The 24,031-nt window shown below is 36.3% G+C and overlaps 1 protein-coding gene across 1 annotated transcript in view; it reads right to left on the bottom strand.

The window, feature by feature from the left end:
• The window catches only part of Zswim6 (zinc finger SWIM-type containing 6), a 192,143-nt gene that overhangs the window by 48,764 nt on the left and 119,348 nt on the right, over positions 1-24,031 (bottom strand). The window contains exons 3-4 of the mRNA XM_087189574.1: positions 4,468-4,616; positions 679-829 (exon numbers count right to left, since the gene is read on the bottom strand). Coding sequence (XP_087045700.1) covers positions 679-829; positions 4,468-4,616 — 300 coding nt within the window. The remainder of the gene's footprint in view (positions 1-678; positions 830-4,467; positions 4,617-24,031) is intronic.

The raw sequence follows: 24,031 nt of genomic DNA on the forward strand, positions 1-24,031 counted from the left end.
GGAGACCCATACAAAATATAAAGATTTGAGGTTTTACAAGATACTTTTTCAAAAGGCTAGGAAAAAACATTAACAAGTATTTAATATTTGGCAAATGGAAATCTAAGTCTCTTAACCTCCTTGGACTTCAGTTTCCTCATGTGTAAAACAGTTCATCTCAAAAGTCTCAAATTCCAATTATGATCATGCGGCACCTTCAGACAACAGCTTCGCTTGGTCTAGACCTGGGATCAACAAGCATTCTGTTCTGAAGATCAAGAGTTCACCTAACTCTATGGCGGCCAAATATGAAATGAATATCCAAAATAACTTGATGGGGGGGCTCCAAATTTTAAATGAACTGATTACAGTATTAATCTAGAAACAAATAACCAACTCTATAATATTAAACAACTAGGTTAAAATAAAATAATATCTTTCCCCTCCATGTATTTAAAGGTTGATACCCACACTTACTTTCCTCAAGAAAAGGGAACTACCCCCAAATCCTGCCAAGGCTGTTTTCTGCAAATGCTAGCTCAATTCCTCATTCTTCCTATTCTTCTAACCAATGAATATTGGCAACAAGTTCACGGAGAGCAGCTTTCTTCAGCAATACTGCAGCTATGTTCTTAAAACATTCAACTGTGGTCTTTCTCCATAGACAACTCAATGGTAATTTGTAGGAAACATATTTACCCAGCTCATCCCAGAGCTGCCTGTATTTGTCAGTCATCGCAGTGCCTTGCTGCCTCCAAAGTGACAGGCGAGGGTCAGCCATGAATTGCTCTGTTATCAAGGTCAACATACGGGCTCCATTGGAATCCCTCATTTTCAACATCTCCCGCACCTAGAGGAAAACGCAGACCTTTAGAAAAATGTTCAAAAAAACCACCAAACCCTCAAACCAAAAGAGCAATATAAAAGACAAGCCATTTTTCCCTTTTCTTGTCTCTCTGTGTGTAAGTCAGAGAGAGACCTTCACACCAACTCTTAAGCAAAAAGTAGTTAAAATATGATCTCTATCCTCAATCACAATTTAATCAGAGAAATGATCATTAATTATGTTAAAAAACCATATGAGGAAAAAGTTTCTCTGACTTTCCAATTTCAAAAAATATTTGATTTTGTTTTACACACTGATTAAGGTAAATGCTTAAACTGTGTTTCATATGTCTGATGGAAACAAATTTTTTTTTTTGGTACTGAGGATCGAACTCAGGTCCTTGCACTTGTGAGGCAGGTGGCAGAACCACTGAGCTAAATCCCCGGCCCTGGAAACAAATTTTTTGAGGCCTCCTTCAAAGTATCTTTCTTATCTAAATTGAGTACACTCTATGGTCAATATTATATTACAACAACATAGATGATTAGGTAATGTTTTTAAAGTAACATGATAATGTTATGGCTTTTTTGAGACATAATTTCATATACCATACAATTCATCAATTTAAACTGTACAGTTCAATGATTTTTACTATATTCATAGAGTTTAGTCATTTAGTTTTTGAGATAAATTAGTAATTTCAAAGTCTCTTGCTACATTTTTAAATATAAAGACCAGCATACAGTTGGTCTTCAGAATCATGGGGAATGAATTTTAGAACCTCTTGAAAATACCAAAACCTGTGGATATCCAAGTTTCTTTCATAAAATGGCACTGTATTATAAATAACCTCTGCACATCTTTCCATATCTTTTAATCTCCACATTACAGTACTTAATAACACCTGCCTTAGTTGGTTACCTTATATAGTTTGGGGAATAATAAGAAGAAAATTCTGTACATGTTTCATACACATACAATTATCATTGTAAGCCTAGCTACATTTTCAATCTGCTAATGCAGAACCTGTGAACCCAAAGGGCCATATATATTCACTCTGATGGGAATGTTCTGAAATGTAAGAGGAAATGGATCCAGCTATAGGTTCAAGAACTCTCTTGCTCTGTATGAATGATCCACAAAGCAGAATAATCACTGACTTAATAAATTAACTTAGCCTCGCAAGCTAGAACCTCAAGTTCTACCCATTTCTCTTGTGCTCCATGCTCCAGATAAAAGAAAGAAGAGGAGAAAAAGAAGGATATGTCTTCAGGAAACACTAAATGAATCTATCCATCCCCAAAGTATGTACAACTATGTATTCAACAAATAAGAATCCCAATTGAGCACCAGTTGTCAATGTAAGAAATCAATGGCACAAGGTCATAAATTGTAGGTAGGGGAAGGGGGTGTTCCATTTCTCAGGATCCTCTCTATGTGAAAGGCAAGTAAAGGAGAAAATGGCAGTTCAGCAATAAAGATGCCTAAATGTGGGAGATCAATAGATCCTGCTTCAGGCCTTGACCCTCACAAGCACTTGCAACTCCCTCATCTGTTTTAGAATGAGCCCTTCAAAGAACTCAAAAAACACTTATACCCTGAATCACAGAGGTTGTAGTCCCAAAGGGTTATTTCAGTAATGCTAAAAAGTTTGTTCCTGATATGGAAGCACAAAAAAGTTATGAACTGGTGAACTCTGGAAAGAACAGAAGAAGTTGGCACTTGGTAGCTATCATACTAAGGAGTTTTATTTACACTTTTGCTTATTATTCAATCTTCAAACAACTGTGCAAAGGAGGTCAGATTATAATCCTGACTTATGAATTATAAAGCCAAAGTTCTGAGAAGTTAAGTAACTAGCCTAAAGAGCAAGGATCACAGCTAGAATCAGAGTTCAAACCCAGATGTGTCGTAACTCCAGAAGTTGTGCCATTTCCAAAATTAGATGGTACTTTTACTTTATGTGGCATATACAATGTATATATAAAATATAGGGGAAAAATAACAAAGGCAGATCAATATAAAACAATTTTCACCTTGTTTCCACTTTGCCAGTGTACTCTGCTGACATTAGAACATATTTATATGTATTTCAAAACTTGTCTAGATATATATTACATTTTACATTATCAGTGTATGAATATGTTTGAATTGATATTTTTCTGATAAATTTCTAACCTATTACTCAGCAATAGTAATGAAATAAATGGTTTGGTATAATCCATATAAACTAGAACTCTACTAATTAAACTCAAGTACATCTATATCCTAAATGTAATAAATTTTCATACTGTTGGCTCTGACAAATTACATGAGTTTGAAGTGCCTGTGAATTATTAAAGAATGATCAAATCATGTGTGAAGTTTTAGAGTTAATTGTATTTCATACATTTCTTTGAAAACTGGAAATCTACATATAGCCTATGGGATAAATGTTTATTAAAAATACACTATTTTCTGGCAATACTCAGTAAGAGAAGTCACCCTAATTCTACAACTTTTAATCACTGTAAATGTTAGAGATGCTATTTAACAAAAGTATCAATGAACACAATTATCTATTCTCCTATTTTAATATATTATTCATAATGATGGTGGTACCTCCAAAGAAAATATATTGTTTTTGTATTACTAAAAAAGCATTTCATCTAGTATTTAGAAATGGCTGTATAGTACCAGAAATTCTGCATAAAGCAAGACACAGCTTCTGCTTACAAGAACTTGTGACCAACATAATTATTTCTTAGCCACAAACTTTGAGTGGTCACACTGAATGCTACATCATCATCTAATACCACCATCAAAACAGCTTTAGGAGATATGATACTGTTAGTTAATTTTATAGATGAAGAAGCTGACTTTAATTTTCTAAGGTTTATACACTTAGTAAGATTAGAACTTTAACATCTGTATGATTCTAAAACTCATGCTTTTGAAATTAGCTTAAAGATGCTGACATTAAACTAAATATTTAATGCATATTTCAAGGACTATACTTAAATTACAATCCTCCTGGGGAAAGTAGTAGTAAAAGAAAAATCTGAAAAGATGGTATGTTAAATAACATCAAGTCAACTGAAAGTGTAAATAAGGACTAAAACATATAATAGATAATGTGAAATAGGAAGAAAAGGGGAAGGGGAAGTGGGAGGGGTAGGGGAAAGGAAAGAAGGGAATGGAATTAATATGAGAAAATGGAAAAATGGAAACAAAAATCTTTGTAAATAGGAAGGGATGGAGGGGTTGAAGGGAGGGCAGAGGAAGGGGGAAAAAAATAAGAACCAAGAGAGTATGTAAAGGTGCAAATTTCCAATGTTGAATGTCATTATATCGTACACCTAAAATGTACCAATAAAAGGATATACGAAAAAAAAAATCAAGTCATTTATTTGCTTTTAGTATTCAAAGTAGTTTTTCAAAATTGCATAAATTATCATCACTTTACTAACAGGAACTGAGAGAAAGAAAATGTCCCATATCTTGTGTAGGGTCACTTAGGCAAACTAAAGTTTATATTACAATACAAAAGCTTCTAACTGGTTTATTAATTGAAACTTTTTCTTTAATTAAAAAAAGGCTTTATCCTTTACAAAAACTGATCTTATACAGTTTCTTTGTATATTTAATATTTAGAGTATTTCTTTAAAAGTAAATAATCATACCTTTGCAAAGAGCAAATTAAGCTGCTTCCCTGATCCGTGGTACCCGCCCTGGGAAAGGAACAGTTTAACCTGTTCTTGAACCTGCTCTTCATCTAAGTGCCAGCAATTTTCATCGTCTATACTAGCACCTGCTGTTGGATCAGGAGCACCTAGAAATAGAAAGAAAAAAGTAACACATGTGCTAGATAAAAACACTGTGTCCAATGGATTTTGATACAAACTTGAAAATAATTAAGATTCTCTATTTTTACCTAAACATTTAAAAATGAAATCTCAATTTCAATTATACACACAAATTTATGATTGAATATAAATAACAAACTCACTCTTTTATTTCTAACACTTTCTAGATTTTAGCTATGCCAAACAAAGATTATTCTAGAAATAAAATACTTCTGTTTTTAAAGATAAGAGACTTTTGTTTTTAGAGATGAATTTATGGGCTTTTTTTTAAAAGATCTCAAATGTCACAAAAAGTCTTATTATAAATATAGGATGTTTATAAAGTTCTACTGTGTAGCACATGCTAGAAAAGTTTTTAAAGACATTAGAAAAATACAAAAAAGTAAACTCAGCAGAGTACTTCACTATGTTGATTCACGAAGCCTTCACTGCTATCTGCTGCTGTATAGACTACATGCTGACATAAGTCTTTAGTTGCAGAAAACTAAAGATTAAAAAGGGAAATCAAGCCACATGGGAACAGGCAATGCAGCTGTTGCACTAAACCAGGTTGTAGTATCACCTTGCCAAACTGCATAAATATTTTATTGCTGAAGTACACACAAAAGATAACAGTTATGTAATAAGATGTAAGTATGTGCAGACTACCTTAGAAATAAAAAAATTATCCAGATATTTAGATAAAAATTAAGTTTAATTATTTGTTAAGAAAATAAAGTGATATTTTAAGGTCCACAATTGATAAGAAATAGAAAAATTAACCCTAAAAATCTTTCAATCCTCCCCCATGTTTCATCTCCTGATTAATCCTAAAAAATAATTTGTAGGAGTAGATTTATATTACTTTTCTTGTCTTTTAATGATCTAGTACAAACTCAACTGGCCAAGAAAATAATCACTAACATGTGCTTAGTACCAGGATCTACTCTTAGTAGAGGAAGTCAATAAGCTCCTTTCCTGAAAAAGCATTACATTCCTTCATTCAGCCAGACAAGATATTTACTGAGTGCCTAACTCACCAGCTTGCTTCTTTGCTATACTTGAGGATAGAACTGGACACAAAAAATAGACATAATTCCTCTTTTCACCCAATTTAGTTTAGTTCACAGGCTTTCAAACTTATTTTTTACAGAGAATCACACACAAAAAAATACATTTTACCATTATGTCTACTATACATATGTGTCTGTTATAGCTATTAATCTGAAGGAAAAGTCGGGAAAAAAAACAGAAATATTCATACTACAAAAGAAGCAGTCTGTTAATTTGTATTCTGCCTCATTTTTAGAATGAGGAAAAAAAAATCTGTTAAAGTCTTTTAAACTGATTCCATAACCTATACAGGACTGCAGCTCATTATTTGAAAAACATTGTTGTAAGTGTGCAAGAGAGCTATCAATCTAATAATCACATATAAATGTGTAATAATAAGTGATAATTACTCAAAGGAAGAGGTCAGAGGTCTGGGAAGCTACAGGAGAGAGCAAAGTTGGCTTAGGAATGCTGGAATAAGCACATTTAGAAAAAAATGTCACTGAGCTGAGCTCTGCCATAAGTAGATTAGAAGCTAATTACTAAATGCACAGAAGAGAAGAGATGAATCTATACGTGAAGTGGGAATAAAAAGAAAAAGAACTTGGGCAGAGGCCTTAGGTGGAAAGAAATATGGTATAATGAGGAAATAAAAGTTCATGCAACTCATGAGTAGAAGATGAAGGTAGAAACAATGCAAACTAATTCTAGAGCACCAGAAGCAGGCTAGATTTTGAGGGCTTTCACTGTTAAGGAGTTTAGTTTCTTTTTCCCTGAGAGTAATGAGTGGGAATTCATGATAAGGATACCTGAAGTAGAAGAATGGAATGCTCTAGAATAGAGAGTAAAAGATGTTTTGCCCCAATACGCATCATTTTCAACATTCCTACTATGAAATATTAATTATGCAGCCATAAAAATGAATGGAGAGATTCCTCATGTACTACAATGGAAAGATGAGTGAAAAATATCCAGGGGAAGAAAAAAATAAACATAAAATATACCACCTTTCATAGAAATAATGAGATTTCTGCAGGTGTTTTCTGTTGTGGTGAGGTGGTGGTCTTGGGGATTAAACCCAGGGCCTAACATATGCTAGGCAAGTGCTCTACCACTGAGTAACATCTTCAGCCCACTTATATATGATATTAGTATCTCCTCACTGGGGAAGGATATGTAAAATGAGTAGCCTAGTTATATAGGGGAAAGAGACTCTTCATTGAATCTTTTCATACTTTAAAATTTTTAGAATCATGTGAAATATATTATATATCTAAAAATGCAATTTCATCTGAAATGTGGAGGATGGATTGGGGAGCAAAATATATAAGAGAACAATGAGAATGCTATTTTGATAGTCTATAAACAGGATGAAATGGTAACTCGAAAAATACAACAAGAACAGAAAAGGATAACCTTATGGGAATTTAGGACACAAATAAAAAAGACTTGGCAAGGAAGTGGCTCTGTGAGGTAGGGGATAGCAAATGGTGTGGAAAGGCATGGGTCTTTGGATTAGACAAGTAGACAGAATACTGGACAACTCACTGGCTCAGAGACCACCAGAGAAGGACTAAGTTTGCAGTGGAGGGGTAGTGTTTCGGTCCTTAAATTCAGTTTTAGATGTGGTAAATCTGAATACCTTTCAGACAGTGAAAACAAAGGGACAGGATTTTAAGCAGAGAGCTGGCCAAAATTTAAAGGCTGGGTAAAAGGGTGAACAAGGAGGATAATAGGAACAAGTGGCCTCTTAAGGAAAAGCTTAAGAGACCAGCTCTTCCAGAAGCCAAAAGGAAAAAGTTATTCCACATAAGGACTGGGCAACTAGGCAGTTGTTTAAGCACCTTAAGAGTAAGGATTTTATCTGCCCTATTCCTTACTGCTCCCTAACAAATACTACTGTGAAGTGAAATTCTTAAGAGGAAAAGAGAGAAAGGCATGTAAACATTTTTTCCTCTAGGAAAAGGACTCTTTATTTGAAAGGTTAAGAACCAATGTAAAGCATCCTTACATACACTGTCTCATTTTCTCCTCACAACATCCCTGGAGGTGACTACAGATCATAATTCCCATTCTATAGAAAGGGAAACAGGTACCAAATGGTGATGACTTGTCCACAGCCACACTGCTAACTCCTGTCTTCTGGTTCACCCTGCCAAAGAACACATCCCAGAACCCAGGAGTTCAAAGTTGAGCCCTAAAATCATCAAGGCAAGGGTGGTCAACCTTAAATCAAAGATAAATTTAAGGAAGAGTATGCTTGTTAGTATGATTCTTTCTTACATGAAGCTTTATAGAGACACAGGTTGTGAAGAGTTAATTACTAAGGTTTACAAATATATCCCACAGGGAATCGGGGCCCCTGTATCACACACTCCCAATTCTAGGGACATCTGAACACATACTCTCTCCACACAAAAAGCTGTATACTCTTTACATAAATGTACCAGAAGAGACTTTGCAAACAAATGAACTACAGGGTCAAAACTTTAGTTTTTAAGTTTTTCCCAATATCTTGTTAAAACTATGCTGGAAATGACACATTCCTCCTATTTTCTTTTAGAGAAAACTCCAATGAGCTAGGGATTATCCATTTCTACTGTTCATTTGAACTGAAATAAATCTACTTTCTATCCTCACAATAGTGAGTTTCTCCAATGTTTGTGATTTTCCCAGCTGTTTCTTGGTTGAGACTCCCGCCTCAATAGAGCTCTGGGAGTCCTGTCTTCAAACTGCTTGTTGAGGGGCTGACTGCGGTGGCAGGGCTGAAGGCACTAAGTTGCTTGACTCAGAGTCGCAGGACTGGAAGCTTCAGTTTACCACAATAGTAGCCAAGTATTTAAAGTGGATCTGAATTTAAATGGGAAGAAATCTGAATTGGCAAAGTGACCTACATTCGGATACAGTACAAAAACTTTAGGATATACTAAATTCTTAATTCTTTCAAGCTAAGAACAAGAAGTGATAAGAAGGGTCCAGGTGTAACTCTTCACTTGAATTACACAGTGCATTTTTCCTTGAAATCAAATGTTAGATTTTGAAGTTGCTTCGGTGTACCACTTAACTTACATACATAGATTCTGTTTCTTGCCCAAATAGAGACATATCTAATACCAAATGAATAAATGCATAAATTAAGTTTTCTCAAGTTTTTAACTTGCTTCTGATTTTAGTTTTTATTTTTAGTAAGCTAGTGTCAAAACTTCTTGAAAGTACTGGGGAGAGAGGAAAGACATTAGAAAGTGGCCCATGAATAAAATTTCACTACAAATATTCTATAAAGTTTACATATAAGTTGAAAGGATGTTCAGAGTTCCTACATCTGCATTAGAACTCAGAGACTTTAAGTACTGGTCACAGTTTAGAAAAATCTGTATCCTCTGCCAAATTACTTAAGCTCCTCAGGCCTCCATTCCTCAATTTTAAAATTCTATAAATGCAGGAATAAAAAATTAACTGGGAAGTGAAAATTAGAAGTCTGCTCTTGTAATACAGAATACTTCCTAAACTATAAGAATCCAAGGAAAGATAATTAGTGAATAAATAAAACATAACTTTATATGTTCTTAACATTCTTTTGGGTTTTAACTCAGGACCTTGTGCTTGCAAGGCAGGCAGCAGAACCACTGAGCTAAATCCCCAGCCCATTCTTAACATTCTTACCTAAAGTGTATATTAGAGTATTAAATTTTAATGCTAGTCCTGGCGTGATGGTGCATGCCTGTAGTCCCAGCACTCAGCAGGCTGAGACAGGAGGATTGCTGCAAGTTCGAGGCCAGCCTGAACTACATAGTGAAACCCTGTCTCAAAAAAAAAAAAAAAAAGAATAATAATGCTGAGTTTTAACTATTTAAATCATGGTATGTCTTGATTACATGCATTCAAGTGTTGCCTAAGTCTTATATAAAATGTAAGATTTGCAAAATGTTTTTCTACCTGTTGGTGGCTATCATCAAAGACAAACTTTTCAGCATTTGAGAAAGGAATGCAAAGAGAAACATAATTAATGTATTTATATATTTGTTATTAGATATCCATCCCTCAGTTGGGCAGGAACCAGAATTTCTATGTATGTAAATTAAATGGCCCATTAAAATGTTTTTAAACCTACCATGTTTTAACCCTTATTTATATCTGTAACTATAAATGCTTTAATATTTATAACTGCATAATTAATCTTTGTGGGCATTTTATTACTGAAGCTTAATTCTTCAGTTTCAAGCCTTCAAGGAAAGTGAAATTATCTGGTGGGGGAAAAAAAGTGAAGCAATGTAGCTGTTACTCATTCCCAGACAGGGATATCGAGTTTGATTTACCTCTTCCTACCTTGATAATATGACACCATGGGAGGAGAGCATAGGAGAATCCACAGACACATACTTAGAGAACCACTAAGTCTTAGGCTTCCCCTGTCTGCCATGTGACTTGGTTCTTAGTTTTGATTTATCCCAACACCAAAACTCCCTTATCCCAACAGTTCCCAAACTTAAAAGCATACCAAAATTCCTGAGGCACTGCTTCAAACCTACTGAATTAGGATCTTTGCTGGGAATAAAAGTGGGAGGGGGAGAGAGGATTCTATATTTGGAGAGAATGTTAAGTGTGGTGACACATTCTGGACCTTATTGAAAAGTATGCAGAGTTCTGAGGCATCACACAAATGCCTCTCCAATATATGGAATGAGACATATTTGAGATGTACTTAATGAAAAAACTATCTCATGCCATGGATAGTCACTTCTAAGCATCAGACAACACAGATTATTTTGCACATTTTGGACTATGAAGATATGCTCTCAAAGGGCTTATGCTATATTTGATACACTGAGTTACCAATAGCTTTTGGGTTCTAATGTGGGGGGGGTGATTCTTTCTCTCCTCTTACTCAGCTGGAGAACAAATTCAAGATATGAGAAAGTGAAATGCTTTAGCTTACATAGTTAATATTTTCATTCTGTGACCTAACTGCTTCCAGTAACACTATAGTCCAAACAATGCTCTTCACTATTTATACTTAGTATTCTTTTTGTTGAAATTGTCAAATGTGATCTATTTAGAACAATGCACTCAGCAGATGTCTATACTGCAGAGTTAATTAATTTAGTCTCTTTTGGGGGGCCTATAGAAGAATGCTATCTCCCACAGTCTCAGTACCTGCTGTTAACACTAGAAAACATTGAGTCTGTGGCTTACCAAGGCATTGGTACACACGTTTTATAAGCTGAAGGCAAAATCCTGACATCAACCATAGGCACTGAGAGGAAAAAGGCAAGACAGCAAACTCTAGTGATTCAGACTCAAATGAAAGTCTTTCTTTAGAGTTGAGAGGGGGGAAAAAAAGCTAGAAGACTGTGCAACGAGTAAACATATCCTGTAGAAAATTTTATCCTTAATTAAATTCTTATTTCAAGGTGATGACTAACTAATGCCTTCACTTCGGTTTACAATTTTGTTCTGGTTGGAACAGCCATACTCTTCATCACCTTCTATCCTTCAGGTCAGCCCACGTAATACTACTGCCATGACAGAGAGCAGGGTCCTCTCCCAGCAGTGCATAAACGACAAGCTGGCTTCTTAAATGTGGGGCTGATGGCAGAATAAGGCCTGGCATACACCGGGTTCTGCTCCCCTAAACCATTTTTCTTTCTACTGAATGGTGAGGAGGAACAAGTAGCACTCTTATCACCATATATCTCAGGAGCCTCAAATCAATCTGTCAGGGTTTATGGCCCCGTTGCCATTATTTCCTCTCTTCTGACTTTATTACTCACCTCTTATTATCATTTAATTTACTTCAGGAGCTCAACAGTATATTTATTCAGGTATAGAAATAATCATGTATTTTATATGGATAAAAAAGCAATATAGGGGCCGGGGATTTAGCTCAGTGGTTCCACCGCCTGCCTTGCAAGTGCAAGCTCTTGAGTTCAATCCCTGGTACCAAAAAAACAAAACAAACAAAAGCAATAAAGTATTTGTACATTCTCCAAAACTCATTAAAAACTGAAGATTACAATTATACTCAATAAAAATCAACACAATTCAATAAACAGAAAATTTTCATTTCAATAGATGCAAACAAAAAACCCCCACAGAGTAAAAACAGACTAAGCACATATCAAATGAGTCATTTTCCAATACTTCTCTAATAAATGTATTAGCAATTACTTGGTATACAAATATGAATACTTAAATGCAAAGTTCTCAGTCTTATTTTTACAAACCTGACTTCAAGTTTATTAAATGAGATCTACTATGTTTGCAAGCTTTAAGAATAATAATGTGCACAGATTATTTTTCTTTAAAAGCTAGTTCAGAAATATTTTTCTCAACTACTGTATTTACTACTGGCCTTAACTGATGCCAACTGCCACATTACAATGGTGGGGACAACAACTAGCCTTTACTCATATCCTTCTGATCTTATGAAGTAGGCACCTTTTTATTGTCCACATTTTTACAAACAAGAAAACTGAAGTCTGCAGACAGGCAGGTCTGCGCACACCCAACGAAAGTCCCGAGTCACGCGGAACATGCCAAATCGGCCCCTTGCAGACAGGCAGGTCTGTGCACGCACTACCGATGTCCCGAGTCAAGCGGAAGACACCGAATCACCCCGCTGCAGACAGGCAGCCACCTGGTTCCACACTACAAAGTCGCAGAGGACACCAGACCACCAGACCAAGGTACTGAGTCCCGCTGCTCCCGGCCCAGAGGTAGGGGCTTCTGAGCTGCTGTCCCACTGCTCCTGGTCCAGAGGAAGGGGCTTCCCAGTCACCATCCCTCCTGCTGCTCCCAGCCCAGATGAAAGGGCTTTTGGGCCACCTTGTGTCCCGCTGCTCCTGGCCCAGAGGAAGGGGCTTCCCGGCCACCATCCCTCCCACCACTCCCGGCCCAGAGGTAGGGGCTTCTGAGCCGCCATCCATCCCACTGCTCCTGGTCCAGAGGAAGGGGCTTCCCGGCCACCATCCCTCCTGCTGCTCGCAGCCCACAGGAAAGGGCTTTTGGGCCACCATCCCTACCGCTGCTCCTGGTCCCTGTCCCACCTCTCCCGGCTCAGAGGAGATAATCCGTGCAGGCGCCAACAGCCCCCCACCCCAGTTGAAATGAGAAAACACGTAAATAAGTCTCAAAACGAGACTTCCAGATCACCTACAGCAACCCCAAAGGGAAATGAGATGGAACACTCTTGATACCCAACCATCTGGACCCACTGAACTGGCAACAAAAGGGGATCTGGAAAAAATGAAATCAAAAATAATTTCTCAGATAACAGGGGAAATTGTGCCCCTAGTGCAAGACATGATTAATAAATCTAGAGAGGAGCTCAGGAACATGATGGAATCTCAACGTGGGAAACAAATGGAATCCATAAAACAGATGCAAATAGATTTCTAGGAGATGAAAAACTCCATTGAAAGTCCACACAGCAGAATGAGCCAATGTGAGGACAGACTTTCAGATATAGAAGATAAGATTGCAATTAGTGACCAGGAAAAGAAAAATTGCTTCAAAATTATAAGGGAACATGAGAAATCAATCCAGCAGCTGCTAGATGATGCAAAGAAGAATAATATAAGACTGATTGGACTCAATGAAGAAACAGGAGAGAGTGCAGATGACATACAAAATCTCTTCACAGAAATAATGGCAGAAAACTTCCCAAGCAGGGGAAAACAGCTTGACATACAGATAAGTGAGGCATATAGGACTCCAAATAGCCTTGATCAAAAAAAATCTACACATAGGCATGTAATTGTTAAGATTCCAGAAGCACAACAGAAGAACAAAGTTCTACAAGCAATTAGAGAAAAGAAACAAATCACATACAAAGGAAAGCCCATCAGAATCACAGCAGACTTCTCAAAACAAACCATAAAGGCAAGAAGACCTTGGAGTGACATATTCCAAGCCCTAAAAGAAAACAGCCTCCAACCCAGATTGATGTACCCTGCAAAATTAGCTTTCAAAATTGATGGAGAAATAAGATACTTTCATGACAATGAGCACCTTAGGAACTTCGTGAATACCAAACCAGCACTCCAAAGAATTTTACACAATATCCTAGGAAAAGACATTGAGGATCACAACCCCAGGAAGCAAAGCAGAATGAACCCATCTGGCATGACAAGAAATTAAATATAAAGGGGGAGAACCCAACAAAAAGAAAAAGGCATGGCAATGACAAATCAATATGTTTCAGTTATAACCATCAATGTTAATGGCCTCAACTCACCAATCAAAATAAATAGACTGGCAGAATGGGTCAAGAAGCAAAATCCAACAATATGCTGCATACAAGAAACACACTCAATTCAAAAGAAAACTCATAGACTGAAAGTTAAAGGGTGGAAAACAATATTCCATGTGACAGGAACCCGAAAAAAAGCAGGAGTAGCTATCCTCTTTGCAGATCAAGTAGATTTCAAACCAACACTGATTAAGAGAGATGAAGAAGGACACTACATCCTTGTAAAGGGAACAATCCAAGAGGAAAAGATGACAATCATAAATATCTATGCACCAAACACTAGTGCGCCCAACTATATGAAACAAATACTAATGGACATGAAAAGGTCATATATGCACTAACACAATAGTAGTTGGGGACTTCAATACCCCATTGTCACAAATAGATAGATCAACTAGACTAAAAATAAGTAACGAAATACTAGAGCTCAATTGAACTCTTGAACAAATGAACTGAACAGATGTTTACAGAGTCTTCCACCCCACAAAATCAGAATACACATTCTTCTAAGCTGCACATGGGTCATTCTTAAAAATAGACCACATACTCACACATAGAACATGTTTAAGGAAGTGCAAAGGAATTGAAGTTATCCCCTGTATATTATCAGACCATAGTGCAATGAAATTGGAGATCCATACCAAAAGAAACTCAAAAAATTTCATAAACACGTGGAAATTGAACAACACACTTCTGAATAACCAATGGGTCACAGAGGAAATTAAAGAAGAAATCAGACAGTTCCTTCAATTAAATGACAATGATAATACAACATATCAGAATCTGTGGGACACAATGAGAGCAGTCTTATGAGGGAAATTCATAGCAGTGAATACACATATTAGGAAAACAGAATGAGCCCAATTAAACAACCTGATGCTGAACCTCAAGCTTCTAGAAAAAGAAGAGCAGGACAACCCCAAAGCTCACATAAGGGAGGAAATTATAAAGATCAGAGGAGAAATCAATGCAATGGAGACTAAGAGAATGATACAAAAAAAATCAATGAAGCCAAGAGTTGGTTCTTCAAAAGAATCAACAAAATTGACAAACCTTTAGCCAACCTTGTCAGAAAAAGGAAAGAAAAGGCCCAAATCCATGCAATTAGGAATGAAAAGGGTGAAATGACAACAGACCCAGCAGAAATCCAGAGGATCATCAATACCTACTTCCAGAACCTATACGCCAATAAGATGGACAACACAGAAGAAATGGACAGATTCCTAGATACATATGAATTACCAAAGTTGAACGAAGAAGACCTAAAAATTCTGAACAACCCAATATCAACCAATGAAATTGAAAATGTAATTAAAAACTTAGCAACTAAGAAAAGCCCAGGCCCTGATGGCTTCACTGCTGAATTCTACAAGACATTTAGAGAGGAACTGCTGCCACTACTGTTTAAACTCGTCAATGAAATTGAAAGGGAAGCAATACTCCCAAATTCATTTCTGGAAGCAAACATCACCTTGATCCCCAAAGCAGAGAAAGACCCAACTGAAAAAGAGAATGATAGGCCAATCTCACTCATGAACATAGATGCAAAAATCCTTAATGAGATAATGGCAAACAGAATGCAGAAGAGATCATCAAGAAGATCATACACCCTGATCAAGTGGGATTCATCCCAGGGATGCAGGGATGGTTCAATATACGAAAATCAATCAATGTAATACACTATATCAATAGAGCCAAGGACAAAAACCATATGATGATCTCCATAGATGCAGAAAAAGCATTTGACAAAATCCAACATGCATTTATGATAAAAACCCTACAAAAAATTGGAATAGATGGTCTCTACCTCAAACTGATAGAAGCCATCTATGAAAAACCAACAGCCAATATCATACTGAATGGTCAAAAACTGAAATCCTTCACACTAAAATCAGAAACAAGACAAGGATGTCCACTATTACCACTCTTGTTCAATATAGTTCTGGAAACATTAGCCACGGCAATTAGACAAGAGAAAGAAATAAAAGGAATAAAGATAGGAAATGAAGAAGTCAAACTGTCATTATTTGCAGATGACATGATACTCTATATGGAAGACCCCAAGAACTCCACCAAAAGTTTTCTAGACTTAATAACCAAACTCAATAAAGTAGCTGGTTACAAGGTCAACACACAAAAATCAATAGCTTTCCTCTACACAAATGACAGACTCACTGAGAGAGAAACAGGGCAAATAATTCCTTTCACAATAGCATCCAAAAAACTGAAATACCTGGGAATCAACCTAATAAAAGAAATCAAAGACCTCTTCTCTGAAAACTATGGCACTCTGAAAAGAGAGATTGAAGATGATATCAGAAAATGGACAGACATCCCCTGCTCCTGGGTAGGAAGGATTAATATAGTGAAAATGGCCATACTTCCAAAACTGCTCTATAGATTTAATGCAGTTCCAATTGAGATCCCAGCAGCATACTTCATGGACCTTGAGAAAACAATCCAAAAATTCATTTGTAACAGGAAGAGACCCAGAATAGCAAAAGCAATTCTAGGTAACACAGACATGGCAGGGGGTATCACAATCCCCAACCTGCAACTCTACTACAAAGCTACTGTGATAAAAACAGCATGGTATTGGCAAAGAAACAGACCTGAGGACCAGTGGAACAGATTAGAAGACGCAGAAATAATGTCAGACACACTCAGCTATCTCATGTTCAATAAAGGAGTCAAACACCCTCACTGGAGGAAAGATAGCCTCTTTAATAAATGGTGCTGGAAAAATTGGGCTTCAACTTGCCAAAGATTAAAACTAGACCTGTATCTCTCACCATGCACTAAACTAAAATCAAAATGGATTAAAGATCTAAATATTAAAATAGAAACTGAACCAGTTGGAACAGAGGTTAGGTAGAACCCTTGAAGACATTGGTGTAGGAAAAGATTTTATGAACAAAACCTCAGTTGCCCATGAACTAGCACAAACAAATAAGTAGGATCTCTTCTTATTAAAGGCTTCTGCACAGCAAGAGAAACCACCAGCAGTGTGAAGAGACAACCCACAATGTGGGAAAAAATCTTCACCTGCTCTTCCTCAGACAAAGGTCTACTATCTCGAATCTATAAAGAACTTAAAAAGATCAGACCTCCCCAATTTAAAGACCCAATCTGAAAATGAGCATCTGAAATGAACAGACATTTCTCAGACAAAGAAGTAGAAATAGCAAATAAATACATGGAAAAATGTTCAACATCACTGGTCATTCGAGAGATGCAAATGAAAACAACGCTGAGATTCCACTTCACTCCAGAAAGAATGGCTGCTATCATGAAATCAACCAATAACAAATGCTGGCGGGGCTGTGGGCAAAGAGGAACCCTGCTCCACTGCTGGTGGGAGTGTAGACTGATGCAACCACTGTGGAAATCAGTATGGAGATACCTCAAAGAGCTAGGACTGGAAGTCCCATTTGACCCCGCTATTCACCTGCTGGGGATCTTCCCCAAAGAATTAAAAGAATCATACCACAGTGATATATGTGCGCCCATGTTCATAGCAGCGCAGTTTGTGATAGCTTAAACTTGGGAACAGCCCAAATGCCCATCAACTGGAGACTGGATAAAGAAAATGTGGGGTTTTTTTAATAAAATGGAGTACTACTCAGCCATAAAAATTGAGAAATTAGAGACATTTATAGCTAAGTGAATGCATATTGAGGCAATACTCTTAAGTGAAATAAATAGGACACACATGTATAAATACCGAATAGTTTCTCTGGTGTGAGAAACTGAAAGTGTAAATAAGGACTAAATGTATAATAGGTAATGTGAAATAGGAAGAAAAGGGACAAAGGGGAAGGAAGTGGGAGGGCTAGGGGAAAGGATAGAAGGGAATAGGATTAATATGAGAAAATGGAAAAATAGGAACAAAATCTTTGTAAATAGGGAGGAATGGAAGGGTTGAAGGGAGGGCTGGGCAAGGGTGAAAAATAAGAACCAAGAGAGACTATGTAAAGGTGCAAATTTCCAATGATGAATGTCATTATATTGTATACCTAAAATGTACCAATGATTATAATGAATAATTGATAATGCAAAATAGGAAGAAAAGGTCCAAAGGGGTAGGGGTAGTGGGAGGGGCAGGGGAAAGGAAAGAAGGGAAAGGAAAAATGCTGAGAAATGGAAAAAATGGAAATAAAGTCTTTGTAAATATGGAAGGGTGGAGGACGTGAAGGGAGGGCTAGGAATGGGGAAAAAATAAGAACCAAGATGCATCATGTGAAGGTACAATTCCCAATGAGAAATGTAATTGTGTTGTATACCTACAATGTACCAATAAAAGAATTAAAAAAAAAAAAGAAAGAAAACTGAAGTCTGAAGAGACTGAGTTACTCGGCCCAGCAGCAAAGCCTGAAAATGAAGGGACCAGTATTCTAATCCAAGTTAACTCGGGGAGATAGGAGTCAACAGCTCATCACACCAACAGGCAGAGACTTGGGGTTCATTGAAGAGAGAGGGATAGAAGTGGAAACTGATCACAGTTGGCAGCAAGCTTTTGTACATCATGAGGGTTGAGGTGGTGGGCAGAGATGACTTCAGGGTATGAGAGAAGGCAAGATTTGGAAATGAAAAGAGAATGGAAAATATTGGACTAAAAGTACACTTAGCTGTCTCTGCGTTACCCTAGCAAATTCCTCGTGGGCTAAAGATTTGTGATTCCTCCAAATTAAGAGGCTAAGTTTTAAGACTACTTCTTTTGCTAAAGTGAAATGTAAAAACTTCACATGAAGAAAAAAATGTACTATCTGTATATGATCTTTTATAAAATACATTTAAATCATATTATTAAAATGTTAGGTTTTAATTGTAGCTTAAGGGAAAAACTGATCATTTCTAGAGAAAAATTTTGGCAGTAACTATACTATTGTTCTAGCATTCCTACTACTAAGACTATTCAAAAAATATGCACAAATTCACACATGCACACAAGCACACACACAAAAGGGCAGAAAGATGGTCACAAAAGCTCTGTATGCAGTAGGGAAAAAAATGGAAACAACTTCCTCAAGGTTATTCAGTAGCTTAATAGTTAAACAGATCCATGCTATAAAAATAGTAATAGACCTATTTGAACTAAAACAATAAGATATGCACGATAGATTCAGAGGGAAAAAAAGCAACCTGCTTTCTGAATTGTATTCATTTTTAAATTACATGTGTACACATGTCTGTGTATCTGTGTACATGAAGAAAAATGTCTCAAATAAAGGTACTGTGGAGCTGTTGGGAATGGGGAGCCAATGAGGACTCACTTGCCTTTTTACTTTTTATACTTCTGATTATACATTTCTTCAATATACATTCTTATTCTTTCAATTTCCTTTTAAATCTCATACTGGTACACTTTAATTCAACTTTAATTCTCTCCTACAGAATAAATTTGATAATTATACTGACCACTGGTCGATCACACCTTTGTTTCACCAACTGTCACATTAGGAAGCTCTACAATAAAAAGGATAGGCTAGTAATAATCAAATTATCTCCTAGGATACTTGCAAAAACTGGTTGCTAATGCAAGCTCAATTACAATGAACCTGACTAGCACTGGGAACTAAAAAGGAGAGATGTGGCATGGGACCTACATCATACAATTCCAAATGTCACTCACTGGTAGATCTGGAACATGTATGTGGGTACATCCTTAAAGAAAAAATCTCCAAGTTCCTACTAAGAACAAGATAGAGTAAAAGAAGATAGTTATTACTTTATGTTTTACAAATACAAGTGCTTATTATGTCTTAAGTATGGTGCTTAGGAAGGCTACCAAGATAACACAGGTCATGGTATCTATCCCAAAAGAGCTCACAATCAAATAAAAATTAAAAGCTATCCTGTAAAGAAGGTTCAGTTGGAATAGATTTGCTTGTTCATTTGCTGATATCTGGGAGACGCTGAACAGAAAGGTATATAAGATGATTGGGACACAAAGGCATAAATGGATTCACAGGTTTGGTTTTGTAAGAATCCTGCTCCAACTGAAATGGAAGAACAACACACATGCCTGGGGAAAACTGCAGAAGGTGTACTTTCATGGTATGAATCCCAGGTTCCTCTCGTGACTCTGCAGATATACCACCAACAAAGACAGAAAGTCAGATCTGGAAAAGATCTTAGCTGTCACATGTTAACCCTCATATGACATGTGACTAAATCCCCTCTACAGCTGGCTGAGATGGTATCTTTGGGTATATGTCAAGGAAGTAACAGGTGGGCCTGGCCTACTTTGAAAGTTAGCCCAGGCTCTGGGAAGTCAAAGAGGTCACTACAATGAACCCCTTTTTCACTCTGTTCCAAATCAAGATTAATACTATAGTTTCCCCTCAGTCTATCCCTTTGGTGTAGTTTGCCCAATACAAGCTAGGCCATGGCGAAGTAGTAAAAGCAAAAAGACAGAAGAGGAGGAAGTGTGTGCCAAAAGTCTAGGGAAAGCAAGCTGACCTCCAGCTCTAGTTTTAATCCACTCCTCAACTGACTTTCTTTTTCTTCTATGACATGAGTATGCCAATGAGGCACACTTCATTATCTATTATTACTATAATGTCTATATGATATCACTAAAAAAACTCCAACAGTGTTACAGAAGATCGTGAACATTTTAAATATAAGAAAAAGTGAGTCCCACCCAAGGTCACACAGATCTAATACATATCAAAAACACTTGCCTCTAGGTCTCCAGATTTCAAGTGCAATATTCTGGCCCTAAACCACAATTTACCAATCTATAATACATCTCCTAAAATAGGAAGCATGAAGAGCCAGAAGTCTGAAATGAAATAACTAAGAAAGTAGAGTTAGTATTTAGAAATCAGTGAACCTTAAAGTACTTAGCAAAAATATCAACTTCTGTTTTAAGAATAGAGAAAGTAGAGGTTTTATTTGAATATAAAGTCAATAGCAAACAATTTTACATAAAAAATACAGAACTATAACTGGCAATTTCCTTGGTGGGCCATTAACATTAACTATCATATGGCCACTTTTTGCATACAGTGATTAATTGTACAATATAGTTAAAGTTATGTGGGAAATTTTATGAAAACATGACAAAATATAAACAGGTCTATTAACAAGGATTGGACTATTATTATTACTAAGGCTATACTCCAACTACTTTCTCTGAATCTGTGTCTATGGAGAAATACTATGTACAAACTATTACAATTATAAATTTTTGAAAACTAGTTTATCATTGGGCATGAAACCAATGAAAAAAGCTTCAATTCTTCAGAGTAAGAGTTTTTAAAAAATAGTTCATAACAAGGAAAAACAACTAAGAATTTTAAGAAGCATTAGGGTTAATTCACAAGGAAAAGGGGAAAACATACTCTTATTAACATATTTTCTATTTACTTATAAATTATATTATGCCTTTCTTTCAAAAAGGACTTGGATAAGCTAAATCTTGTCTTCATGAAAACAACTAAAATAACCAAGTCTAAATCCCATCTGAACTCTATTTAATTAGCAAAAGCGATATTGTTTCTTAGAGAAAAATTAAATCTTCCCAATATTCATGTTCAAAATATTTTTCTCAAAGGAAAAATACACCCACAAAATCATTTAAGAAAGTAATGTTTTTAAAGGAGATTTAACAAAAAAGAGAATGTTTTTATGTACAGACATTTGAAGGCAGGTGGGTCCATGCAGTCAAATAACTGCAAAATATGCTTAATCCCACCCCCTACTAAATCATTAATATAACAGTTAAAATAAGAGCCTCCAGGGAGCAGATTTCCCATTTCATCACTTAAGGTCACAGCCTGCTTCCTAGCTCTCCTCTTTTTACCACTTGTTGCACGAGAACGGAAGGCAGAAAGGCAGCTTATGTAACTGGCCCATTTCCAGGCTGGAAGCAAATCTGATGATAAATCAAGTGGAGAGAGCTAGTAGTATAAACTGCTCAAATTCATTGCTCTCATGAAGCTATTCCCATGTAAAAAGTTATTTGAAAATCACACTGAGTCTAAAGCTAACCTGCATTCTGTCGTTGATACACCCTTAGATACTTTTCCTTTTGTTTTTACACACTCCGAAAGAAATGTCCTGGGAACACATTTTCCCAAGCAGCCTTAGTTTATACACTGTTTCATTAGTGCCTCTATTTCAACATGGAAATGGACTTAAAAAATCTTTAGATAAGAAACTTTGGGTGCTGCTATCCTTCAAAACAAGCAAAAAAGGCAGTAAGCATCTAATTATTGCTGTGGATCTTTGGTTAAAAATTAAAACTCAGAAAACAAAGTGTGTTAAGGGATTACATAAATTAAGAATAAAACAGAAAAAAGAAAATGTGTAAAAGTCTGAAGAAATAGTTTATCCTATTCTTCCTCTGCTAAACAATTTCATAAACCACAAATAGGCCCTTGAGAAATCTCTAAGACTGACTGTTAGCTGGTCTGAATTTTCACAAGGCTTCAAGATTTAAGACAGATGACAGAACAGAATAGAAGACTACTTGAAAAGTCCTCGAATACATGTGCTTCCAGAGGGTCAAAGGTACTTCTGCAACAGAGTTGTTTACACCATTTAACACTGGCAGGCTCTGCCAAGTGAAATGCTTTACACACCTTCTGATAATTTCATAAAGCTAAGCCTGATATGAGGACTCTAGGAGACATAAGGCTACATGGATGTTGACTGCATGGGTTTTTCTCTGACATGAAAACCATGTACCTCACAGTACTGGGAGACTTATAAAAGAATGTTCACAGCAAATCTATTCAAAATAAAGCCCACTGGCCCGGGGATTTAGCTCCGTGGTTCCACCGCCTGCCTTGCAAGCAGAAGGTCCTGAGTTTGATCCCTGGTACCAAAAACAAAAAAACCCAAAATAAAGCCCATCAGCAGAATGGACAAATAATAATATCCTTATACCTAGAGTACTCTAGAGCTGTGTTGTCCAACATGTTAACTGCCAGCCAAAGAGTATTTGCAGTTTGATTACAGCGTGATTTGACTATATGTGTTCTAAATATGAAAGACACAAGATTTCAGATTTATATGAAAAAAGTAAAATATATTCAAATACTTTTGCTGAAGCATTATTTATGAATGTTGTAGCATTTATTAGTATAAATGCGAATTGTTATTTTGGATATAGTGAGCTAAAGAAAACATTACAATTAATTTACATGTTTCTTTTTACATCTTAAATTCACCTACAAGAACAGTGAAATTTATACATGTGGGTCACATTTTGCTATTGGACAGTGCTGCTCTAGATCAATGACAATGAACCACAAGTAGTACATGAAGCAGTATGAGCAAATTCTACAAACATGATTTTGAATCAGATCTATGGGAATCATACTATACGATATATGAAGTTTAAAAACAGATCAAACTAAACTAGTGTTTAATGATATCAATAACAACAACACCAGGCACGGTGTGCATGCCTATAGTCCCAGCACTCTGGGAGGATCAAAAGTTCAAGTCCAGGGCAACTTAGTGACTTATTCAAGCTCTGTCTCAAAATAAAAAGTATAAAAGGGTGAAAGATGTAGCTAAATGCAGAAGGCCCTGGGTTTAATCCCTAGTTCTGCAAAACGAAAAGAAAACAATACTGCCAATTTAGAGACTGCCATAAAAATTAGCATGGTTATCAGGGAGAAAAAAAGGGCTGTGACTGGGAGGGGACACAGGGAGCCCTCTCCAGTGCTGAGTCTATTTCCTGACCTCTGTAGTAGTTCATTAGTTAATGTGTACATTGACATTATAGGCACTATTACGCAATTTACATCTTAAAATTTTAAATATTTTTAAATGATCTTAAATACCTATTTCCTCTATTATGTAATGATTTCAAAAAAATTAAAAACTTAAAAGAATAAGGTTGAGTGACATGCCCTGTATCTCAAATCAATATAACTGCAAAAATATAGCATTAGGTCCCTGAACTGCTTAGTCAAAACTACATTTTTCTTCTCCATATTTTAAAATATTTTTTTCCAAATGCTGCTTTTAATTTTCTTTATTGTCTATACAAATTAATGGGTTTCACTCTGGCAGATTTGTACATGCTCTTAACATACTTTTGATCATTTTCACCCCCATCATCCCACCCTCCCTGTC

The sequence above is a fragment of the Heterocephalus glaber genome, unplaced genomic scaffold (genome assembly GCF_053883595.1).
Source record: "Heterocephalus glaber isolate CG9 unplaced genomic scaffold, H.glaber_assembly_v1.0 deba00001543, whole genome shotgun sequence".
Lineage (NCBI taxonomy): Eukaryota > Metazoa > Chordata > Mammalia > Rodentia > Bathyergidae > Heterocephalus > Heterocephalus glaber.